Source organism: Taudactylus pleione, unplaced genomic scaffold (assembly GCF_031769625.1).
Source record: "Taudactylus pleione unplaced genomic scaffold, aTauple2 ptg000843l, whole genome shotgun sequence".
NCBI lineage: Eukaryota > Metazoa > Chordata > Amphibia > Anura > Myobatrachidae > Taudactylus > Taudactylus pleione.
In genome coordinates this window covers 2,027,756-2,051,281 of record NW_028285245.1, presented here as the reverse complement: position 1 = coordinate 2,051,281, position 23,526 = coordinate 2,027,756, and the positions used below count along the sequence as shown (strand labels likewise).

Below are 23,526 nucleotides of genomic sequence, written 5' to 3'. Positions count from 1 at the left end.
GAGCAGCGTTGTGTCAGGGTGCAGCGCAGCGTTGTGTCAGGGTGCAGCGCAGCGTTGTGTCAGGGTGTAGAGCAGCGCTGTGTCAGGGTGTAGAGCAGCGTTCTGTCAGGGTGCAGCGCAGCGTTCTGTCAGGGTGTAGAGCAGCGTTCTGTCAGGGTGTAGAGCAGCGTTCTGTCGGTGTAGAGCAGCGCTCTGTCAGGGTGCAGCGCAGCGTTGTGTCAGGGTGTAGAGCAGCGTTCTGTCAGGGTGTAGAGCAGCGCTCTGTCAGGGTGTAGAGCAGCGCTCTGTCAGGGTGTAGAGCAGCGTTCTGTCAGGGTGTAGAACAGTGTTCTGTCAGGGTGTAGCGCAGCATTCTGTCAGGGTGTAGAGCAGCGCTCTGTCAGGGTGTAGAGCAGCGTTCTGTCAGGGTGTAGAGCAGCGCTCTGTCAGGGTGTAGAGCAGCGCTCTGTCAGGGTGTAGCTCAGCGCTCTGTCCAGGGTGTAGAGCAGCGCTCTGTCAGGGTGTAGAGCAGCGCTCTGTCAGGGTGTAGAGCAGCGCTCTGTCAGGGTGTAGCTCAGTGCTATGTCAGGGTGACAGAGCAGCGCTCTGTCAGGCTGCAGTGCAGCGCTCTGTCAGGGTGCAGTGCAGCGCTCTGTCAGGGTGCAGTGCAGCGCTCTGTCAGGGTGCAGTGCAGCGCTCTGTCAGGGTGCAGTGCAGCGCTCTGTCAGGGTGCAGTGCAGCGCTCTGTCAGGGTGCAGTGCAGCGTTCTGTCAGGGTGCAGTGCAGCGTTCTGTCAGGGTGCAGTGCAGCGTTCTGTCAGGGTGCAGGGCAGCGTTCTGTCAGGGTGCAGTGCAGCGTTCTGTCAGGGTGCAGTGCAGCGCTCTGTCAGGGTGCAGTGCAGCGCTCTGTCAGGGTGCAGTGCAGCGCTCTGTCAGGGTGCAGTGCAGCGCTCTGTCAGGGTGCAGCGCAGCGCTCTGTCAGGGTGCAGAGCAGCGTTAGCTCAGCGTTCTGTCAGGGTGTAGAGCAGCGTTATCTCAGCGTTCTGTCAGGGTGTAGAGCAGCGCTCTGTCAGGGTGTAGCTCAGCGCTCTGTCAGGGTGTAGAGCAGCGTTATCTCAGCGTTCTGTCAGGGTGTAGCTCAGCGCTCTGTCAGGGTGTAGAGCAGCGCTCTGTCAGGGTGTAGCGCAGCGTTCTGTCAGGGTGTAGCTCAGCGCTCTGTCAGGGTGTAGTTCAGCGCTCTGTCAGGGTGTAGAGCAGCGCTCTGTCAGGGTGTAGAGCAGCGCTCTGTCAGGGTGTAGAGCAGCGCTCTGTCAGGGTGACAGAGCAGCGTTCTGTCAGGGTGACAGAGCAGCGTTGTGTCAGGGTGTAGCGCAGCGTTGTGTCAGGGTGCAGCGCAGCGTTGTGTCAGGGTGCAGCGCAGCGTTGTGTCAGGGTGTAGAGCAGCGCTGTGTCAGGGTGTAGAGCAGCGTTCTGTCAGGGTGCAGCGCAGCGTTCTGTCAGGGTGTAGAGCAGCGTTCTGTCAGGGTGTAGAGCAGCGTTCTGTCGGTGTAGAGCAGCGCTCTGTCAGGTTGTAGAGCAGCGTTAGCTCAGCGTTCTGTCAGTGTGTAGCGCAGCGTTCTGTCAGGGTGAAGCGCAGCGTTGTGTCAGGGTGTAGAGCAGCGTTCTGTCAGGGTGTAGAGCAGCGTTAGCTCAGCGTTCTGTCAGGGTGTAGAGCAGCATTCTGTCAGGGTGTAGAGCAGCGCTCTGTCAGGGGTGTAGAGCAGCGTTCTGTCAGGGGTGTAGAGCAGCGCTCTGTCAGGGTGTAGAGCAGCGCTCTGTCAGGGTGTAGAGCAGCGTTCTGTCAGGGTGTAGAGCAGCGCTCTGTCAGGGTGTAGAGCAGCGCTCTGTCAGGGTGTAGAGCAGCGCTCTGTCAGGGTGTAGAGCAGCGTTCTGTCAGGGGTGTAGAGCAGCGCTCTGTCAGGGTGTAGAGCAGCGCTCTGTCAGGGTGTAGCGCAGCGCTCTGTCAGGGTGACAGAGCAGCGTTCTGTCAGGGTGCAGTGCAGCGCTCTGTCAGGTGCAGCGCAGCGTTCTGTCAGGGTGCAGCGCAGCGTTATGTCAGGGTGTAGAGCAGCGCTCTGTCAGGGTGTAGAGCAGCGTTATCTCAGCGTTCTGTCAGGGTGTAGAGCAGCGCTCTGTCAGGGTGTAGAGCAGCGTTCTGTCAGGGTGTAGAGCAGCGCTCTGTCAGGGTGTAGAGCAGCGTTCTGTCAGTGTGTAGAGCAGCGTTCTGTCAGGGTGTAGCGCAGCGTTCTGTCAGGGTGTAGCGCAGCGTTCTGTCAGGGTGTAGCGCAGCGTTCTGTCAGGTGTAGAGCATCGCTCTGTCAGGGTGTAGCTCAGCGCTCTGTCAGGGTGTAGAGCAGCGTTCTGTCAGGGTGTAGAGCAGCGTTCTGTCAGGGTGTAGAGCAGCGTTCTGTCAGGGTGTAGAGCAGCGTTCTGTCAGGGTGTAGAGCAGCGCTCTGTCAGGGTGTAGAGCAGCGCTCTGTCAGGGTGTAGAGCAGCGCTCTGTCATGGTGACAGAGCAGCGTTCTGTCAGGGTGTAGAGCAGCGCTCTGTCATGGTGACAGAGCAGCGTTCTGTCAGGGTGTAGAGCAGCGCTCTGTCAGGGTGACAGAGCAGCGTTCTGTCAGGGTGCAGTGCAGCGCTCTGTCAGGGTGCAGCGCAGCGTTCTGTCAGGGTGCAGCGCAGCGTTATGTCAGGGTGTAGAGCAGCGCTCTGTCAGGGTGTAGAGCAGCGTTATCTCAGCGTTCTGTCAGGGTGTAGAGCAGCGCTCTGTCAGGGTGTAGAGCAGCGTTCTGTCAGGGTGTAGAGCAGCGCTCTGTCAGGGTGTAGAGCAGCGTTCTGTCAGGGTGTAGAGCAGCGTTCTGTCAGGGTGTAGCGCAGCGTTCTGTCAGGGTGTAGCGCAGCGTTCTGTCAGGGTGTAGCGCAGCGTTCTGTCAGGGTGTAGAGCATCGCTCTGTCAGGGTGTAGCTCAGCGCTCTGTCAGGGTGTAGAGCAGCGTTCTGTCAGGGTGTAGAGCAGCGTTCTGTCAGGGTGTAGAGCAGCGTTCTGTCAGGGTGTAGAGCAGCGTTCTGTCAGGGTGTAGAGCAGCGCTCTGTCAGGGTGTAGAGCAGCGCTCTGTCAGGGTGTAGAGCAGCGCTCTGTCATGGTGACAGAGCAGCGTTCTGTCAGGGTGGAGTGCAGCGCTCTGTCAGGGTGTAGCGCAGCGTTCTGTCAGGGTGTAGCGCAGCGTTCTGTCAGGGTGTAGCGCAGCGTTCTGTCAGGGTGTAGCGCAGCGTTCTGTCAGGGTGTAGCGCAGCGTTCTGTCAGGGTGCAGCGCAGCGTTATGTCAGGGTGTAGAGCAGCGCTCTGTCAGGGTGTAGAGCAGCGTTAGCTCAGCGTTCTGTTAGGGTGTAGAGCATTGTTATCTCAGCGTTCTGTCAGGGTGTAGCTCAGCGCTCTGTCAGGGTGCAGTGCAGCGCTCTGTCAGGGTGTAGAGCAGAGCTCTGTCAGGGTGCAGTGCAGCGCTCTGTCAGGGTGTAGCGCAGCGTTCTGTCATTGTGTAGCGCAGTGTTCTGTCAGGGTGTAGCACAGCGCTCTGTCAGGGTGTAGAGCAGCGCTCTGTCATGGTGTAGAGCAGCGTTCTGTCAGGGTGTAGAGCAGCGCTCTGTCAGGGTGTAGAGCAGCGCTCTGTCAGGGTGTAGAGCAGCGCTCTGTCAGGGTGTAGAGCAGCGCTCTGTCAGGGTGTAGAGCAGCGTTCTGTCAGGGTGTAGAGCAGCGTTCTGTCAGGGTGACAGAGCAGCGTTCTGTCAGGGTGCAGTGCAGCGCTCTGTCAGGGTGCAGTGCAGCGTTCTGTCAGGGTGCAGCGCAGCGTTATGTCAGGGTGTAGAGCAGCGCTCTGTCAGGGTGTAGAGCAGCGTTAGCTCAGCGCTCTGTCAGGGTGTAGAGCAGCGTTATCTCAGCGTTCTGTCAGGGTGTAGCTCAGCGCTCTGTCAGGGTGTAGAGCAGCGCTCTGTCAGGGTGTAGCTCAGCGTTCTGTCAGGGTGTAGCTCAGCGCTCTGTCAGGGTGTAGCTCAGCGTTCTGTCAGGGTGTAGCTCAGCGTTCTGTCAGGGTGTAGCTCAGCGTTCTGTCAGGGTGTAGAGCAGCGTTCTGTCAGGGTGTAGAGCAGCGTTCTGTCAGGGTGTAGCTCAGCGTTCTGTCAGGGTGTAGCTCAGCGCTCTGTCAGGGTGTAGCTCAGCGTTCTGTCAGGGTGTAGCTCAGCGTTCTGTCAGGGTGTAGCTCAGCGTTCTGTCAGGGTGTAGAGCAGCGTTCTGTCAGGGTGTAGAGCAGCGTTCTGTCAGGGTGTAGCTCAGCCTTCTGTCAGGGTGTAGCGCAGCGCTCTGTCAGGGTGTAGCTCAGCGCTCTGTCAGGGTGTAGCTCAGCGCTCTGTCAGGGTGTAGCTCAGCGCTCTGTCAGGGTGTAGCTCAGCGCTCTGTCAGGGTGTAGCTCAGCGCTCTGTCAGGGTGTAGCTCAGCGTTCTGTCAGGGTGTAGCTCAGCGTTCTGTCAGGGTGTAGCTCAGCGTTCTGTCAGGGTGTAGCTCAGCGTTCTGTCAGGGTGTAGAGCAGCGTTCTGTCAGGGTGTAGAGCAGCGTTCTGTCAGGGTGTAGCTCAGCGTTCTGTCAGGGTGTAGAGCAGCGTTAGCTCAGCACTCTGTCAGGGTGTAGCGCAGCGTTCTGTCAGGGTGCAGCGCAGCGTTCTGTCAGGGTGCAGCGCAGCGTTCTGTCAGGGTGCAGCGCAGCGTTCTGTCAGGGTGCAGCGCAGCGTTCTGTCAGGGTGCAGCGCAGCGTTCTGTCAGGGTGCAGCGCAGCGTTCTGTCAGGGTGCAGCGCAGCGTTGTGTCAGGGTGTAGAGCAGCGCTGTGTCAGGGTGTAGAGCAGCGTTAGCTCAGCGTTCTGTCAGGGTGTAGCTCAGCGCTCTGTCAGGGTGTAGAGCAGCGTTCTGTCAGGGTGTAGAGCAGCGCTCTGTCAGGGTGTAGAGCAGCGTTCTGTCAGGGTGTAGAGCAGCGTTCTGTCAGGGTGTAGAGCAGCGTTCTGTCAGGGTGTAGCGCAGCGTTCTGTCAGGGTGTAGAGCAGCGCTCTGTCAGGGTGTAGAGCAGCGTTCTGTCAGGGTGTAGAGCAGCGCTCTGTCAGGGTGTAGAGCAGCGCTCTGTCAGGGTGTAGCTCAGCGCTCTGTCAGGGTGTAGAGCAGCGCTCTGTCAGGGTGTAGAGCAGCGCTCTATCAGGGTGTAGCTCAGTGCTATGTCAGGGTGACAGAGCAGCGCTCTGTCAGGGTGCAGTGCAGCGCTCTGTCAGGCTGCAGTGCAGCGCTCTGTCAGGCTGCAGTGCAGCGCTCTGTCAGGGTGCAGTGCAGCGCTCTGTCAGGGTGCAGTGCAGCGTTCTGTCAGGGTGCAGTGCAGCGTTCTGTCAGGGTGCAGTGCAGCGTTCTGTCAGTGTGTAGCGCAGCGCTCTGTCAGGGTGCAGTGCAGCGCTCTGTCAGGGTGCAGTGCAGCGCTCTGTCAGGGTGCAGCGCAGCGCTCTGTCAGGGTGCAGCGCTCTGTCAGGGTGCAGAGCAGCGTTAGCTCAGCGTTCTGTCAGGGTGTAGAGCAGCGTTAGCTCAGCGTTCTGTCAGGGTGTAGAGCAGCGCTCTGTCAGGGTGTAGCTCAGCGCTCTGTCAGGGTGTAGAGCTGCGCTCTGTCAGGGTGTAGAGCAGCGTTATCTCAGCGTTCTGTCAGGGTGTAGCTCAGCGCTCTGTCAGGGTGTAGAGCAGCGCTCTGTCAGGGTGTAGCTCAGCGTTATGTCAGGGTGTAGAGCAGCGCTCTGTCAGGGTGTAGCGCAGCGTTCTGTCAGGGTGTAGCTCAGCGCTCTGTCAGGGTGTAGCTCAGCGCTCTGTCAGGGTGTAGAGCAGCGCTCTGTCAGGGTGTAGAGCAGCGCTCTGTCAGGGTGACAGAGCAGCGTTCTGTCAGGGTGACAGAGCAGCGTTCTGTCAGGGTGTAGCGCAGCGTTCTGTCAGGGTGCAGCGCAGCGTTGTGTCAGGGTGCAGCGCAGCGTTGTGTCAGGGTGTAGAGCAGCGCTGTGTCAGGGTGTAGAGCAGCGTTCTGTCAGGGTGCAGCGCAGCGTTGTGTCAGGGTGTAGAGCAGCGTTCTGTCAGGGTGTAGAGCAGCGCTCTGTCAGGGTGTAGAGCAGCGTTAGCTCAGCGTTCTGTCAGGGTGTAGCGCAGCGTTCTGTCAGGGTGCAGCGCAGCGTTGTGTCAGGGTGTAGAGCAGCGTTCTGTCAGGGTGTAGAGCAGCGCTGTGTCAGGGTGTAGAGCAGCGTTAGCTCAGCGTTCTGTCAGGGTGTAGCGCAGCGTTCTGTCAGGGTGCAGCGCAGCGTTGTGTCAGGGTGTAGAGCAGCGTTCTGTCAGGGTGTAGAGCAGCGTTAGCTCAGCGTTCTGTCAGGGTGTAGAGCAGCATTCTGTCAGGGTGTAGAGCAGCGCTCTGTCAGGGTGTAGAGCAGCGTTCTGTCAGGGTGTAGAGCAGCGCTCTGTCAGGGTGTAGAGCAGCGTTCTGTCAGGGTGTAGAGCAGCGTTCTGTCAGGGTGTAGAGCAGCGTTCTGTCAGGGTGTAGAGCAGCGTTCTGTCAGGGTGTAGAGCAGCGCTCTGTCAGGGTGTAGAGCAGCGCTCTGTCAGGGTGTAGAGCAGCGCTCTGTCAGGGTGACAGAGCAGCGTTCTGTCAGGGTGCAGTGCAGCGCTCTGTCAGGGTGCAGCGCAGCGTTCTGTCAGGGTGCAGCGCAGCGTTATGTCAGGGTGTAGAGCAGCGCTCTGTCAGGGTGTAGAGCAGCGTTATCTCAGCGTTCTGTCAGGGTGTAGAGCAGCGCTCTGTCAGGGTGTAGAGCAGCGCTCTGTCATGGTGACAGAGCAGCGTTCTGTCAGGGTGGAGTGCAGCGCTCTGTCAGGGTGTAGCGCAGCGTTCTGTCAGGGTGTAGCGCAGCGTTCTGTCAGGGTGTAGCGCAGCGTTCTGTCAGGGTGTAGCGCAGCGTTCTGTCAGGGTGCAGCGCAGCGTTATGTCAGGGTGTAGAGCAGCGCTCTGTCAGGGTGTAGAGCAGCGTTAGCTCAGCGTTCTGTTAGGGTGTAGAGCATTGTTATCTCAGCGTTCTGTCAGGGTGTAGCTCAGCGCTCTGTCAGGGTGCAGTGCAGCGCTCTGTCAGGGTGTAGAGCAGAGCTCTGTCAGGGTGCAGTGCAGCGCTCTGTCAGGGTGTAGCGCAGCGTTCTGTCAGTGTGTAGCGCAGCGTTCTGTCAGGGTGTAGCACAGCGCTCTGTCAGGGTGTAGAGCAGCGCTCTGTCATGGTGTAGAGCAGCGTTCTGTCAGGGTGTAGAGCAGCGCTCTGTCAGGGTGTAGAGCAGCGCTCTGTCAGGGTGTAGAGCAGCGCTCTGTCAGGGTGTAGAGCAGCGCTCTGTCAGGGTGTAGAGCAGCGTTCTGTCAGGGTGTAGAGCAGCGTTCTGTCAGGGTGACAGAGCAGCGTTCTGTCAGGGTGCAGTGCAGCGCTCTGTCAGGGTGTAGCGCAGCGTTCTGTCAGGGTGCAGCGCAGCGTTATGTCAGGGTGTAGAGCAGCGCTCTGTCAGGGTGTAGAGCAGCGTTAGCTCAGCGTTCTGTCAGGGTGTAGAGCAGCGTTATCTCAGCGTTCTGTCAGGGTGTAGCTCAGCGCTCTGTCAGGGTGTAGAGCAGCGCTCTGTCAGGGTGTAGCTCAGCGTTCTGTCAGGGTGTAGCTCAGCGCTCTGTCAGGGTGTAGCTCAGCGTTCTGTCAGGGTGTAGCTCAGCGTTCTGTCAGGGTGTAGCTCAGCGTTCTGTCAGGGTGTAGAGCAGCGTTCTGTCAGGGTGTAGAGCAGCGTTCTGTCAGGGTGTAGCTCAGCGTTCTGTCAGGGTGTAGCTCAGCGCTCTGTCAGGGTGTAGCTCAGCGTTCTGTCAGGGTGTAGCTCAGCGTTCTGTCAGGGTGTAGCTCAGCGTTCTGTCAGGGTGTAGAGCAGCGTTCTGTCAGGGTGTAGCTCAGCGTTCTGTCAGGGTGTAGCTCAGCGCTCTATCAGGGTGTAGCTCAGCGCTCTGTCAGGGTGTAGCTCAGCGCTCTGTCAGGGTGTAGCTCAGCGCTCTGTCAGGGTGTAGCTCAGCGTTCTGTCAGGGTGTAGCTCAGCGTTCTGTCAGGGTGTAGCTCAGCGTTCTGTCAGGGTGTAGCTCAGCGTTCTGTCAGGGTGTAGAGCAGCGTTCTGTCAGGGTGTAGAGCAGCGTTCTGTCAGGGTGTAGCTCAGCGTTCTGTCAGGGTGTAGAGCAGCGTTAGCTCAGCGTTCTGTCAGGGTGTAGCTCAGCGCTCTGTCAGGGTGTAGAGCAGCGTTCTGTCAGGGTGTAGAGCAGCGCTCTGTCAGGGTGTAGAGCAGCGCTCTGTCAGGGTGTAGAGCAGCGTTCTGTCAGGGTGTAGAGCAGCGTTCTGTCAGGGTGTAGCGCAGCATTCTGTCAGGGTGTAGAGCAGCGCTCTGTCAGGGTGTAGAGCAGCGTTCTGTCAGGGTGTAGAGCAGCGCTCTGTCAGGGTGTAGAGCAGCGCTCTGTCAGGGTGTAGCTCAGCGCTCTGTCAGGGTGTAGAGCAGCGCTCTGTCAGGGTGTAGAGCAGCGCTCTATCAGGGTGTAGCTCAGTGCTATGTCAGGGTGACAGAGCAGCGCTCTGTCAGGCTGCAGTGCAGCGCTCTGTCAGGGTGCAGCGCAGCGTTATGTCAGGGTGTAGAGCAGCGCTCTGTCAGGGTGTAGAGCAGCGTTAGCTCAGCGTTCTGTCAGGGTGTAGAGCAGCGTTATCTCAGCGTTCTGTCAGGGTGTAGCTCAGCGCTCTGTCAGGGTGTAGAGCAGCGCTCTGTCAGGGTGTAGAGCAGCGCTCTGTCAGGGTGTAGAGCAGCGCTCTGTCAGGGTGTAGCGCAGCGTTCTGTCAGTGTGTAGCGCAGCGTTCTGTCAGGGTGTAGCGCAGCGCTCTGTCAGGGTGCAGCGCAGCGCTCTGTCAGGGTGCAGCGCAGCGCTCTGTCAGGGTGTAGCTCAGCGCTCTGTCAGGGTGTAGAGCTGCGCTCTGTCAGGGTGTAGAGCAGCGCTCTGTCAGGGTGCAGCGCAGCGTTCTGTCAGGGTGCAGCGCAGCGCTCTGTCAGGGTGTAGCGCAGCGCTCTGTCAGGGTGTATCGCAGCGCTCTGTCAGGGTGTATCGCAGCGCTCTGTCAGGGTGCAGCGCAGCGTTCTGTCAGGGTGCAGCGCAGCGTTCTGTCAGGGTGTAGCGCAGCGCTCTGTCAGGGTGTAGCTCAGCGCTATGTCAGGGTGCAGTGCAGCGCTCTGTCAGGGTGTAGCGCAGCGTTCTGTCAGTGTGTAGCGCAGCGTTCTGTCAGGGTGTAGCGCAGCGCTCTGTCAGGGTGCAGCGCAGCGCTCTGTCAGGGTGCAGCGCAGCGCTCTGTCAGGGTGCAGCGCAGCGCTCTGTCAGGGTGTAGCTCAGCGCTCTGTCAGGGTGTAGAGCTGCGCTCTGTCAGGGTGTAGAGCAGCGCTCTGTCAGGGTGCAGCGCAGCGTTCTGTCAGGGTGCAGCGCAGCGCTCTGTCAGGGTGTAGCGCAGCGCTCTGTCAGGGTGTAGAGCAGCGCTCTGTCAGGGTGTAGAGCAGCGCTCTGTCAGGGTGCAGCGCAGCGTTCTGTCAGGGTGTAGCTCAGCGTTCTGTCAGGGTGTAGCGCAGCGCTCTGTCAGGGTGTAGCTCAGCGTTCTGTCAGGGTGTAGCTCAGCGCTCTATCAGGGTGTAGCTCAGCGCTCTGTCAGGGTGTAGCTCAGCGCTCTGTCAGGGTGTAGCTCAGCGCTCTGTCAGGGTGTAGCTCAGCGTTCTGTCAGGGTGTAGCTCAGCGTTCTGTCAGGGTGTAGCTCAGCGTTCTGTCAGGGTGTAGAGCAGCGTTCTGTCAGGGTGTAGAGCAGCGTTCTGTCAGGGTGTAGCTCAGCGTTCTGTCAGGGTGTAGAGCAGCGTTAGCTCAGCGCTCTGTCAGGGTGTAGCGCAGCGTTCTGTCAGGGTGTAGCGCAGCGTTCTGTCAGGGTGCAGCGCAGCGTTCTGTCAGGGTGCAGCGCAGCGTTCTGTCAGGGTGCAGCGCAGCGTTCTGTCAGGGTGCAGCGCAGCGTTCTGTCAGGGTGCAGCGCAGCGTTGTGTCAGGGTGTAGAGCAGCGCTGTGTCAGGGTGTAGAGCAGCGTTAGCTCAGCGTTCTGTCAGGGTGTAGCTCAGCGCTCTGTCAGGGTGTAGAGCAGCGTTCTGCCAGGGTGTAGAGCAGCGCTCTGTCAGGGTGTAGAGCAGCGTTCTGTCAGGGTGTAGAGCAGCGTTCTGTCAGGGTGTAGAGCAGCGTTCTGTCAGGGTGTAGCGCAGCATTCTGTCAGGGTGTAGAGCAGCGCTCTGTCAGGGTGTAGAGCAGCGTTCTGTCAGGGTGTAGAGCAGCGCTCTGTCAGGGTGTAGAGCAGCGCTCTGTCAGGGTGTAGCTCAGCGCTCTGTCAGGGTGTAGAGCAGCGCTCTGTCAGGGTGTAGAGCAGCGCTCTGTCAGGGTGTAGCTCAGTGCTATGTCAGGGTGACAGAGCAGCGCTCTGTCAGGCTGCAGTGCAGCGCTCTGTCAGGGTGCAGCGCAGCGTTATGTCAGGGTGTAGAGCAGCGCTCTGTCAGGGTGTAGAGCAGCGTTAGCTCAGCGTTCTGTCAGGGTGTAGAGCAGCGTTATCTCAGCGTTCTGTCAGGGTGTAGCTCAGCGCTCTGTCAGGGTGTAGAGCAGCGCTCTGTCAGGGTGTAGAGCAGCGCTCTGTCAGGGTGTAGCGCAGCGTTCTGTCAGTGTGTAGCGCAGCGTTCTGTCAGGGTGTAGCGCAGCGCTCTGTCAGGGTGCAGCGCAGCGCTCTGTCAGGGTGCAGCGCAGCGCTCTGTCAGGGTGTAGCTCAGCGCTCTGTCAGGGTGTAGAGCTGCGCTCTGTCAGGGTGTAGAGCAGCGCTCTGTCAGGGTGCAGCGCAGCGTTCTGTCAGGGTGCAGCGCAGCGCTCTGTCAGGGTGTAGCGCAGCGCTCTGTCAGGGTGTATCGCAGCGCTCTGTCAGGGTGTAGAGCAGCGCTCTGTCAGGGTGCAGCGCAGCGTTCTGTCAGGGTGCAGCGCAGCGTTCTGTCAGGGTGTAGCGCAGCGCTCTGTCAGGGTGTAGCTCAGCGCTATGTCAGGGTGCAGTGCAGCGTTCTGTCAGGGTGTAGCGCTGCGTTCTGTCAGGGTGTAACGCTTTGATTTGTCTCTCCTCTCAGTCAGGTGATGTGTTTTCACCCCTGGTCAGATATTACCCTCCCTCTGATGTCACTGCAGGAGGTCCGAGCTGTGATTGACAAGTGGGCGGAGATAAATACAGACTTGGGCACCACTTACCCTTGGGTACAGGTGAGGATAACACATGGATGTTTTGTAATGTATTTATTGCATGACGGAGTGAGAGAGAACACCCCAGCACTGCAGCCACACGCTGGGAACCGAGAGTCCAGCTTCCAGCACCGCAGCGCTAACAGGCTGTGGTAACAAAGGCTAGCGCTTGCCACAGTGTACAAAACAAAGAACTATATGTACAGCTGCAGGGCCTGGCTATGTAATAACAGGTGCTGGACACCAGGCACAAAGTATGTATATATTTCACAATGTGTCTAAATGTATGTAAAAGTAAAATTGCACTTACCTTTCCCTGGTGGTCTAGGGGGATTTGGAGCCCTCCATGGGGTGTCCCCCAGTCTACCTCCCAGGGAACAGGAATGTCCTCCCTTGCAGCCTCTAGCGTCAGCGTTGTATCAGAGGTGCGGGGAGAGCTGGTCAGCGCAGCTGATTGTGTTCCTGGAGCTCCAAAGAGCTCCCACTCGGTGGCCAGGAGACTGCAGCCTGGAAGCCCGGATATGGCCAGAGAAGGTGGTAAGGTCTAACAGGAGAATCCTGGAAGTAAAATCTTGGATGAAACCAGCCCCTGTCCAGGTGGTCTGAGGCACAGAGGAGTAACCAGTCCCTACTATCCTTTAGGGACAATGTTAAACGTGCAAGCACAGAACATGCACTTAGCTTGATTGGTTAAGGGATCCAGGGAAGTCTTACCCCCCTGGGTCATTGTGTTACAATTGGACAAAAAGGGGGCCTGCAAGCCCTGGATATATACTCGTATATCCTCTGAACAGAGAGGAGAAGACTTCTGTAGCATCTTGTACGCTGTGTATTATTTGTCTTTGTAAATACATATCCTTTGAGAAATAAACATCTACTTGCTTCACGACGCCTGCACCTGCCTGCATCCTGTGACCACCAGAATAGCCCCAAACACTACTCCGTTCTCCGAGTCCCGGATTGAGCCCAGTGTCTCCAAGCGTAAACCCTTTGCCAGCTACCCCGTGCAGACTGGTCCATAGCGAGGGACCAGTGGTGATTGGCTGACACTACTCGGAACCCCAGAAGTTGGCGCTTCCAGGAGCTGGGTTTAGGAGCCTGGTGGTGGCAGCGAGTTAAATGCCCACTATGCAGTGGGAAGAGTCAGTACCCGCCTGTTACTGACAGTGAGAGGGAATCCCTAGGAGCAGTGACGTAAGGACACTCAGGTTACTCAGGGACGAGCAAACACCCCCTATTCTATAGGTGAATCTGTGATCCCCTGGCAGTGCGAGGTCATCCGGTCACAGATGTTTTAGTCTCCCATATTGGGATGTAAGTTCCCTGGTTTATGTTGTGTCCCCGCTGTGGTAGTGTAGTCATCATGAAAGCTTATTTAGAAGACTCCACAGATTTTGCAGCACAGCACAGTGTAATACAGATATGATACACAGGGAAAGCGTGTAGCAGTATAAAGCTGGCACGGGCGCAGTTACTGACTGGCAGGGCATACAGACATACTGTACTGTATACTGATTATCACCTGTCGCCATCATTGTTGTTTCTTTAGATCTTCGAGAACAAAGGAGCGATGATGGGTTGTTCCAATCCTCACCCACACTGCCAGGTAAGCTCTAGCGCCACCTAATGGAAATATGACTAATTGCAGATATACACTCATGCCAGAACAACTGAGACACCTATGTAGTAACATTTAGGTCCTCCTATCCATCAGATTACAGGGAGCCAACTCGTGATGCCAAACTGCTCCTTCAGCCATAATCTGGTGGCTACAGACCTGTGCGGTGGCGCATTGTCGCGCTGTAAGAGCCCGCTCCTGTCTGAGTGAGTTCATGACATGAATGGCTGTTGATCTGCCAGGACGGTTATGTACCATCTGCCCGTCATTGATGTCTGCAGATCCATCAGGGGTCCTAATACGTGCCAGCTGAGAACACCTCCACCATAACAGAGCCTCTGTGGCTTTTTGGCATGCTGGGTCCATTGCGTGGTGGGGTTTTCTCCACATCTGTCCGAAACAGTCATCTTGCGTCCATTGGTGGCGTTCACGAGCCCAGACGATGCGCAGAGTGCAGTGCGCTGATTTTATTTGTGGCCCCAGCTTTAAATGTTGCTGTTATCGGCGACAATGTCCACGATCGTTTTTTTATTATATTGTTTGAAAGTAAAATATATTGTTACATCCAGTAATCTTTTCATTGCTCAAGGCTCTGACTACTGCACAATCTCAGATGACAAAGTCCTTTCCCTCTCATATAATAACTTTTTATTGTGCTTTGAACTTTGTTTCTCAGGAATGATCTTTGTATAACATTATATTTGCCTCCTGCATGTTTCCCTTTCTAGTGACCTCTAGTGGTGAGAGTTGTCCCTTTATCTGCCCTGCTGCTGCGTCATTCCCCTCCTCCCCAACCAGCGTCCTCTCCATACACAGCAGTTTCTGCAGCTCTTACATTTCTAGACCCTTAATTCATATAGTTTGTTTGTGCTCTGTATATATCTGTAATCATTATTATTGATTATTATCTGTGCTCATCTGCTATAACCATACTCACAACTGTCAGTGTAAAGTGACGATGTTAGGGATAAACACAATCTGACATGATAATGCGGAGCCTGTCGGCTAAGCTTGTTGCTTCCACCCCTACAGATATGTTCCCTAGTCCTTTTCTCCCATAACTCACCCCCTACAGGGTCCGGCTTCCCCACAATGCCCCGGGGCACCCAGGCTGGGGTCTGTATATACACAAATGCGAATGCTAATGAAGTTGATTAGTTATAATGTGATGACATCATCTCAGCTGCCGCAGTTACACTCACACTCCCAGCTACGAGCCTTGGGGTATCCTGGTGCATCATGGGTCAGCAGGACGCGGTATGGGGCCCGGAATGGGACTCTGCGGTGCTGCTAGTTGGGGGGAGATCTTCTTGAATAAGGTCCCTAAGTGACTTATTTGCCCTTTTTAAACTCCTTAACATAATAAAAGTGGGGGGCTGGCGCACACCTGGAGTCTGTGACCGCACACCTGGAGTCTGTGACCGCACACCTGGAGTCTGTGACCGCACACCTGGAGTCGGGTTGTTTAGGGAAAGCCTCCAGAGACAATCAGTAAGTGTCCACTGCGCAGTACTTCCGCCTCCTGTGTGGATCACATGACGACTCTGCAGCACATAGGGCCTGATTCAGTGGCGAGCTGTCGATCAACATCGACAGCCGCCCTGTTTTGTAGCGAGCCCCGGAGCGAGTGAAGTTCTCACTCGCTCCGGGGCTCTCGTGTGCGCACTGGCCGACCATCGACCCACTTGCGAGCGGGTCTGAATCAGGCCCATAGTTCTTTGTTTCGGCTATTACAGGAGACGATACGTCAGTTGGGGGAACAATCGGGGCCTCTAAAAAATATTTGCAGTGTCCCTTGGGGTCCACTCAGTCTGACCTACTGGGAGACACACTAATAATAAGTATTAAACATTGCCTTTAGTAACCTAGCGGTTCTCGCCACAGAAGTCAATGGTGGGAACCGTGCATTGGCTTAGAGGCAGAGGCTCGTCGCTCTCAGCCAATGAACGCTTAGCCCAGGCATTTCTAAGAGAAGCGCCGTGGCTGAGCTGCCATTCGGGAAGTACCGGCCTTAGAGGACGGAATTTAAGTTTCGTGGGTCGGGACTTGATGTTTTTTTGTTTTAAGAAGATGGTGGATGGAGAAGAGGACATGTCCAGGGATTGTAGGTGAGTGTGAGCGTGAGTGTAATAAAGTCTACATTCACGGTGTGTGTGTCTTGTGGTTATTTTAATATTTATTTTGCAGGTGAGCTACAGGTACCAACGGGCCCATAATGGCCCGCATGCTGGTACCTGTGGTTCTCCAAGTACCAGCATGAGGGGAAGGCTTGCTGGGACCTGTAGTTCTCCAGCAAAAGACAATATTATTACATCTATTTTATTTTTTACATACAATTTACACAATCAACCCGGCACCCACCGACCAGGGATGCTGGGGATAGCCCCCGGGCTATCAGCCAAGGCCTGGGGTTCCCTGGAGAGGGGGACCCGGTGAAAGGGGTCCCCTGGCTGTGGCATTACACCCCTGCTAGAAAGCATCCGGTACTGGTTATGGAAAATACAGGGGACCCCTACTCATTTTGTCCCCTGTATTTCCAAAACCAGGACCGGCTCACTGAGCCCAGTGCTTGTTGTGCAAAATACAGGGGAGCCCTACGTTTTTTGTCCCCCGTATTTACACAGCCAACACTTGACGAGCTATTTACACACTGATCTGTGTATACATCTGTATCATTCATATCGCCAGCATGAAGCAGGTGGAGGGGAATCGTTAACTGCACGATCAGAGGGGAATCGTTAACGAGGTTGGCAGATCCTCCTGCATGCAAAGCTAAGGGGTTGTCCGCACTGACCTACATAATAATATGATGTCCTTCCCCTATATCGTATTAATATGATTACAATTAATTATAGTTTGAAGGGGGGTGCACCCAGGAACAAAAGAATACATACACTAAAGACAAAGAAAAAGTGTTCCAATAGGGGCACTCACGGACTATCAGTTATAGAAACATGTTGCTATGACTTCTCATAACTGGTGACCCAATGCAATGAATCTAAAAATTAACTTTTATTGAATCTATTAAAATTGTAGCGAAATATAAAGTGCCAAGTGTTAAAGTGCTTATAATGTGAAACAAACCTAACATATATATAAAATTAAAATGTCGTGTCCACTATCAGTCTAATTAATATTCCTAATGGATAGTTTAATAACTTCACAAATCAAGACTCCGTCACAGTGTGAATGCTCAAACCCTGATGTGTTGTAAACTAATTGGGGTATTATAATTATCAGTAATGATCAATTATAGTGTAGATTATTGATCTGAAGTATAGTCGTATCTTCACTAAATGTGATTTATAAATCCTTCAATCACATTAGTATCAGATCACGTAACACATTATATTACGTGTCTCAATGTATATCACTTCATACCGAAATTATTCATACATGGATAATCGCACAATTATCAAGTGGTGTGATGATCTTCAAATATGCGGGCTTTATACTAAAATGGATTGCGTATAAGTCCAGTCTCAGGTTAATATCATTATAGTTAGTGACCACGATCCACATTCGACCTAATTATGCCGACATGGATTATCACGTAATTCACCAAAATAACGACGAATTCTCTATTGAGACTTGTATACCACTATAATAGTGGCAATACTGTGCAATATGGACTAATTACACCCACTGTTTAAAATAGAACTACTTCTATACAGACAGTATCTATGTATCCAATAGCTTGATATTGCCACACCATTGTATCATTTGATAAACATAATTGTTGTTGCATACTGTGTGAGGGCATGATAATGATACAGGCTAATAAATAGCTCTGGAGATTTCTCTATAGATTTAATTATTAATTATATTTTTCCATCATTGAAGAGATATATATATATATATATATATATATATATATATATATATATATATATATTCATTTTATTTCCTAAGTTGAAACTCCAGGCGGTGAATGGGTTAAATCCTTTTATTCATAGTGGATTGCAATAGCTTCTCCGCAATAAGATAAGAGGATCATAATCTGAATTAGGCACTAGCTAATAAGTTATATTGATAGGCCTATGTATCTACTAATTATAATAAAGTATAGTACTTGGTGAAATCCGTTATCCATAGTGACTACAATGGCCATTTTAGTTACTTTAACAAAGGAAAACTGACAGGTAAGATTGATAGGCTGAGAGATCTGTCAATCTTGAATATGCATGCTGATTGGTGATCAGTCAGTATATAGCCCCGTGCAACCCACTTGTCGGGTTGATCCTATGATGAAGCGTTAGCGAAACGTACGTTAGGAGCACCGCACACGTGGACCCGCGTGTCCGGTGGTTTTAATTGTTGCTTGTCCACCTCATGTCCTCCGTATACATTATACCGCTGGGCAATATTGCCAATAATAAAATGATATAAGATGTTGTGAATGCTAGACTTAGATCAGACTATGAAGATCATTAAGCCTTTATATTGGTCAGGAGTAACGCACACGTGAAACAGTGTGTTTGCAAATCTGTGTTAATACAAGTCCATCCACGTACCTTCTCTAGACAGTATACTGCTGATGGGTAGCGCTATCAGTCAATTATGAATTTATGATGCCGTCAATATGGAGTTTTCAGCAATAGCGGATCTCGTCAGCGGCAGAGCTATTTATTAGCCTGTATCATTATCATGCCCTCACACAGTATGCAACAACAATTATGTTTATCAAATGATACAATGGTGTGGCAATATCAAGCTATTGGATACATAGATACTGTCTGTATAGAAGTAGTTCTATTTTAAACAGTGGGTGTAATTAGTCCATATTGCACAGTATTGCCACTATTATAGTGGTATACAAGTCTCAATAGAGAATCCGTCGTTATTTTGGTGAATTACGTGATAATCCATGTCGGCATAATTAGGTCGAATGTGGATCGTGGTCACTAACTATAATGATATTAACCTGAGACTGGACTTATACGCAATCCATTTTAGTATAAAGCCCGCATATTTGAAGATCATCACACCACTTGATAATTGTGCGATTATCCATGTATGAATAATTTCGGTATGAAGTGATATACATTGAGACACGTAATATAATGTGTTACGTGATCTGATACTAATGTGATTGAAGGATTTATAAATCACATTTAGTGAAGATACGACTATACTTCAGATCAATAATCTACACTATAATTGATCATTACTGATAATTATAATACCCCAATTAATTTACAACACATCAGGGTTTGAGCATTCACACTGTGACGGATCCTCCTGCATGTAAACTGTGACGGACAACCCGCTGGAACGCGTATCGGCATCATGATAGAGTGATACACACTGGACGATATGAATGATTTGTTGTTCCGATGCCTCGGATATCGTCTAATGTGTACCCAACTTAGAACGCTGCGTTTTCCTGGGTTGATGCTGCCCTGTGTTGAGGCTTTGGCGTCGAACGATCTCACTGCATCAGTAGCACACAGCGTTCCAACATGGCGTCTAATGGTACTCCTGACCTTCAGCCGCAGTGTGCATGGGAAGGGTCTGTAATGGGTGAGGTATGAAATACCGGCAGTCGGGATGCCAGCTGTCAAAATACTGTACCTACAGCAGAATCCCGATGCTCCATATCCCGACAGGGGCACGTAAGTTGCTAACCCTCCCCCTTACTGCCTCTAACCCTAACCATTCCTTATTGTACCCTAACCCTCTCTGCCTCTAACCCTTCCTTATTGTACCCTAACCCTAACCCTCCCCCTCTCTGCCTCTAACCCTAACCCTCCACCTCTCTGCCTCTAACCCTTCCTTATTGTACCCTACCCCTAACCCTCCCCCTTTCTGCCTGACCCTAACCCTTCCTTATTGCACCCTAACCCTCCCCCTTTCTGCTTCTAACACTAACCCTTCCTTCCACACCCTAACCCTCCCCCTTAGTGTATAAACCTAACCCTCCCCCCTTCTGCCTCTAACCCTAACCCTCCCCTTTTGGTGCCTGAACCTAACGCTCCCCCTTGGAGCCTAACCCTAACTCACCCCCAGTGGTGCCTAAACCTAAACTCCCCTGTCCGTAGCCTTAGCCTAACCCTAACGCCCCCCCAGTGGTGCCTAAACCTAACCTTCGCCCCTCCCAGTAGCCTAACCCCAACCCCTCCTTGGTGCATTCCATCCCAGGTCTAACACCTAACCCGGCTCCGCTATGCTTACGTTCGGGATTCCGGCTATGGTGATTCAGGCGTCAGTATCTAAACTGGCATTGGGATTTCAGCCCCAATGTTTAGTCCTGGGTCAGGATTTCAACAGCCGACATCCCGTCCGTCAGCATCATAGCTACATTCCGTTTATAATACACCCGCACTCCATGAGATGAGTGAGAATACAGCAGGAATGTGTCTCCCTTTTAGATCTGGGCAAGTAATTTCCTTCCAAACGAGGCTCAGACGGAGGAGCGGACACAGAGGGAGTACCTGCGCAGTCACGGCACGCCCATGTTACTGGAGTACGGCAGGCTGGAAGAGGAACGCAAGGTGCGAGTTACTGTTCCTGTATCTGTCTGTATCACTGTCAGCACATGGTGGAGATAACAAGACCTCTCCCTGTGTTCCCAGGAGCGGGTGGTGCTGAGTAATGAGGACTGGCTGGTGCTCGTCCCTTACTGGGCAGTTTGGCCATTTCAGACCCTTCTGCTGCCGCGCCGTCATGTGACCCGGCTACAAGACCTCCATAGTGCAGAGAGAGACGGTGGGTATTTAACATTATACCTCTTCTTATACATGTTTTCCTGCAGCCACTGTGACCTGTATCCCTCTGATGTCTTATTTTCTTGTCACTGGTACCCCTCTGTTCACTGATACCACAGACACTAGTACCCCTCTATTCACTGATACCACAGACACTAGTTACCCTCCTGTTCACTGATACCACAGACACTAGTACCCCTCTGTTCACTGATACTACAGGCACTAGTATCCCTCTGTTCACTGATACTACAGGCACTTTTACCCTCTGTTCACTGATACCACAGACACTAGTACCCCTCTGTTCACTTATACTACAGTCACTAGTGCCCCTCTGTTCACTGATACCACAGACATTAGTATCCCTCTGTTCAATGATACTACAGACACTAGTACCCCTCTGTTCACTTATACTACAGTCACTAGTACCCCTCTGTTCACTGATACCACAGACACTAGTACCCCTCTGTTCACTGATACCACAGACACTAGTTACCCTCCTGTTCACTGATACTACAGACACTAGTACCCCCTGTTCACTGATACCACAGACACTAGTACCCCTTTGTTCACTGATACCACAGACACTAGTATCCCTCTGTTCACTGATACTACAGGCACTTTTACCCTCTGTTCACTGATACTACAGACACTAGTATCCCTCTGTTCACTGATACCACAGACACTAGTATCCCTCTGTTCACTGATACCACAGACACTGGTACCCCTCTGTTCACTGATACTACAGGCACTAGTATCCCTCTGTTCACTGATACTACAGGCACTTTTACCCTCTGTTCACTGATGCCACAGACACTAGTATCCCTCTGTTCACTGATACTACAGACACTAGTACCCCTCTGTTCACTTATACTACAGTCACTAGTAACCCTCTGTTCACTGATACCACAAACACTAGTATTCCTCTGTTCACTGATACCGCAGACACTAGTACCCCACTGTTCACTGATACCGCAGACACTAGTACCCCTCTGTTCACTGATACCACAGACACTAGTACCCCCCTGTTCACTGATACCACAGACACTAGTATCCCCCTGTTCACTGATACCACAGACACTAGTATCCCCACTGTTCACTGATACCACAGACACTAGTATCCCTCTGTTCACTGATACCACAGACACTAGTATCCCCCCTGTTTACTGATACCACAGACACTAGTAACCCTCTGTTCACTGATACCACAGACACTAGTAACCCTCTGTTCACTGATACCACAGACACTAGTACCCCTCTGTTCACTGATACCACAGACACTAGTATCCCCCTGTTCACTGATACCACTGACACTAGTATCCCCCCTGTTCACTGATACCACAGACACTAGTACCTCTCTGTTCACTGATACCACAGACACTAGTAACCCCCTGTTCACTGATATCACAGACACTAGTACCCCTCTGTTCACTGATACCACAGACACTAGTATCCCCCTGTTCACTTATACTACAGTCACTAGTACCCCTCTGTTCACTGATACCACAGACACTAGTATCCCTCTGTTCACTGATACTACAGACAATAGTACCCCTCTGTTCAATGATACTACAGACACTAGTACCCCCTGTTCACTGATACCACAGACACTAGTATCCCTCTGTTCACTGATACTACAGGCACTTTTACCCTCTGTTCACTGATACTACAGACACTAGTATCCCTCTGTTCACTGATACCACAGACACTAGTATCCCTCTGTTCACTGATACCACAGACACTGGTACCCCTCTGTTCACTGATACTACAGGCACTAGTATCCCTCTGTTCACTGATACTACAGGCACTTTTACCCTCTGTTCACTGATGCCACAGACACTAGTATCCCTCTGTTCACTGATACCACAGACACTAGTATCCCTCTGTTCACTGATACCACAGACACTAGTATCCCTCTGTTCACTGATACCACAGACACTAGTACCCCTCTGTTCACTTATACTACAGTCACTAGTAACCCTCTGTTCACTGATACCACAAACACTAGTATTCCTCTGTTCACTGATACCGCAGACACTAGTACCCCTCTATTCACTGATACCACAGACACTAGTTACCCTCCTGTTCACTGATACCACAGACACTAGTACCCCTCTGTTCACTGATACTACAGGCACTAGTATCCCTCTGTTCACTGATACTACAGGCACTTTTACCCTCTGTTCACTGATACCACAGACACTAGTACCCCTCTGTTCACTTATACTACAGTCACTAGTGCCCCTCTGTTCACTGATACCACAGACATTAGTATCCCTCTGTTCAATGATACTACAGACACTAGTACCCCTCTGTTCACTTATACTACAGTCACTAGTACCCCTCTGTTCACTGATACCACAGACACTAGTACCCCTCTGTTCACTGATACCACAGACACTAGTTACCCTCCTGTTCACTGATACTACAGACACTAGTACCCCCTGTTCACTGATACCACAGACACTAGTACCCCTTTGTTCACTGATACCACAGACACTAGTATCCCTCTGTTCACTGATACTACAGGCACTTTTACCCTCTGTTCACTGATACTACAGACACTAGTATCCCTCTGTTCACTGATACCACAGACACTAGTATCCCTCTGTTCACTGATACCACAGACACTGGTACCCCTCTGTTCACTGATACTACAGGCACTAGTATCCCTCTGTTCACTGATACTACAGGCACTTTTACCCTCTGTTCACTGATGCCACAGACACTAGTATCCCTCTGTTCACTGATACTACAGACACTAGTACCCCTCTGTTCACTTATACTACAGTCACTAGTAACCCTCTGTTCACTGATACCACAAACACTAGTATTCCTCTGTTCACTGATACCGCAGACACTAGTACCCCACTGTTCACTGATACCGCAGACACTAGTACCCCTCTGTTCACTGATACCACAGACACTAGTACCCCCCTGTTCACTGATACCACAGACACTAGTATCCCCCTGTTCACTGATACCACAGACACTAGTATCCCCACTGTTCACTGATACCACAGACACTAGTATCCCTCTGTTCACTGATACCACAGACACTAGTATCCCCCCTGTTTACTGATACCACAGACACTAGTAACCCTCTGTTCACTGATACCACAGACACTAGTAACCCTCTGTTCACTGATACCACAGACACTAGTACCCCTCTGTTCACTGATACCACAGACACTAGTATCCCCCTGTTCACTGATACCACTGACACTAGTATCCCCCCTGTTCACTGATACCACAGACACTAGTACCTCTCTGTTCACTGATACCACAGACACTAGTAACCCCCTGTTCACTGATATCACAGACACTAGTACCCCTCTGTTCACTGATACCACAGACACTAGTATCCCCCTGTTCACTTATACTACAGTCACTAGTACCCCTCTGTTCACTGATACCACAGACACTAGTATCCCTCTGTTCACTGATACTACAGACAATAGTACCCCTCTGTTCAATGATACTACAGACACTAGTACCCCCTGTTCACTGATACCACAGACACTAGTATCCCTCTGTTCACTGATACTACAGGCACTTTTACCCTCTGTTCACTGATACTACAGACACTAGTATCCCTCTGTTCACTGATACCACAGACACTAGTATCCCTCTGTTCACTGATACCACAGACACTGGTACCCCTCTGTTCACTGATACTACAGGCACTAGTATCCCTCTGTTCACTGATACTACAGGCACTTTTACCCTCTGTTCACTGATGCCACAGACACTAGTATCCCTCTGTTCACTGATACCACAGACACTAGTATCCCTCTGTTCACTGATACCACAGAC

General features: G+C 52.5%; 1 protein-coding gene across 1 annotated transcript in view; it reads left to right on the top strand.

Moving 5' to 3' along the window:
* Positions 1–23,526, top strand: part of GALT (galactose-1-phosphate uridylyltransferase) — a 79,205-nt gene that overhangs the window by 30,288 nt on the left and 25,391 nt on the right. Inside the window, exons 5-8 of the mRNA XM_088458610.1 lie at positions 11,280–11,409; positions 12,938–12,994; positions 19,378–19,500; positions 19,582–19,714. Coding sequence (XP_088314736.1) covers positions 11,280–11,409; positions 12,938–12,994; positions 19,378–19,500; positions 19,582–19,714 — 443 coding nt within the window. The remainder of the gene's footprint in view (positions 1–11,279; positions 11,410–12,937; positions 12,995–19,377; positions 19,501–19,581; positions 19,715–23,526) is intronic.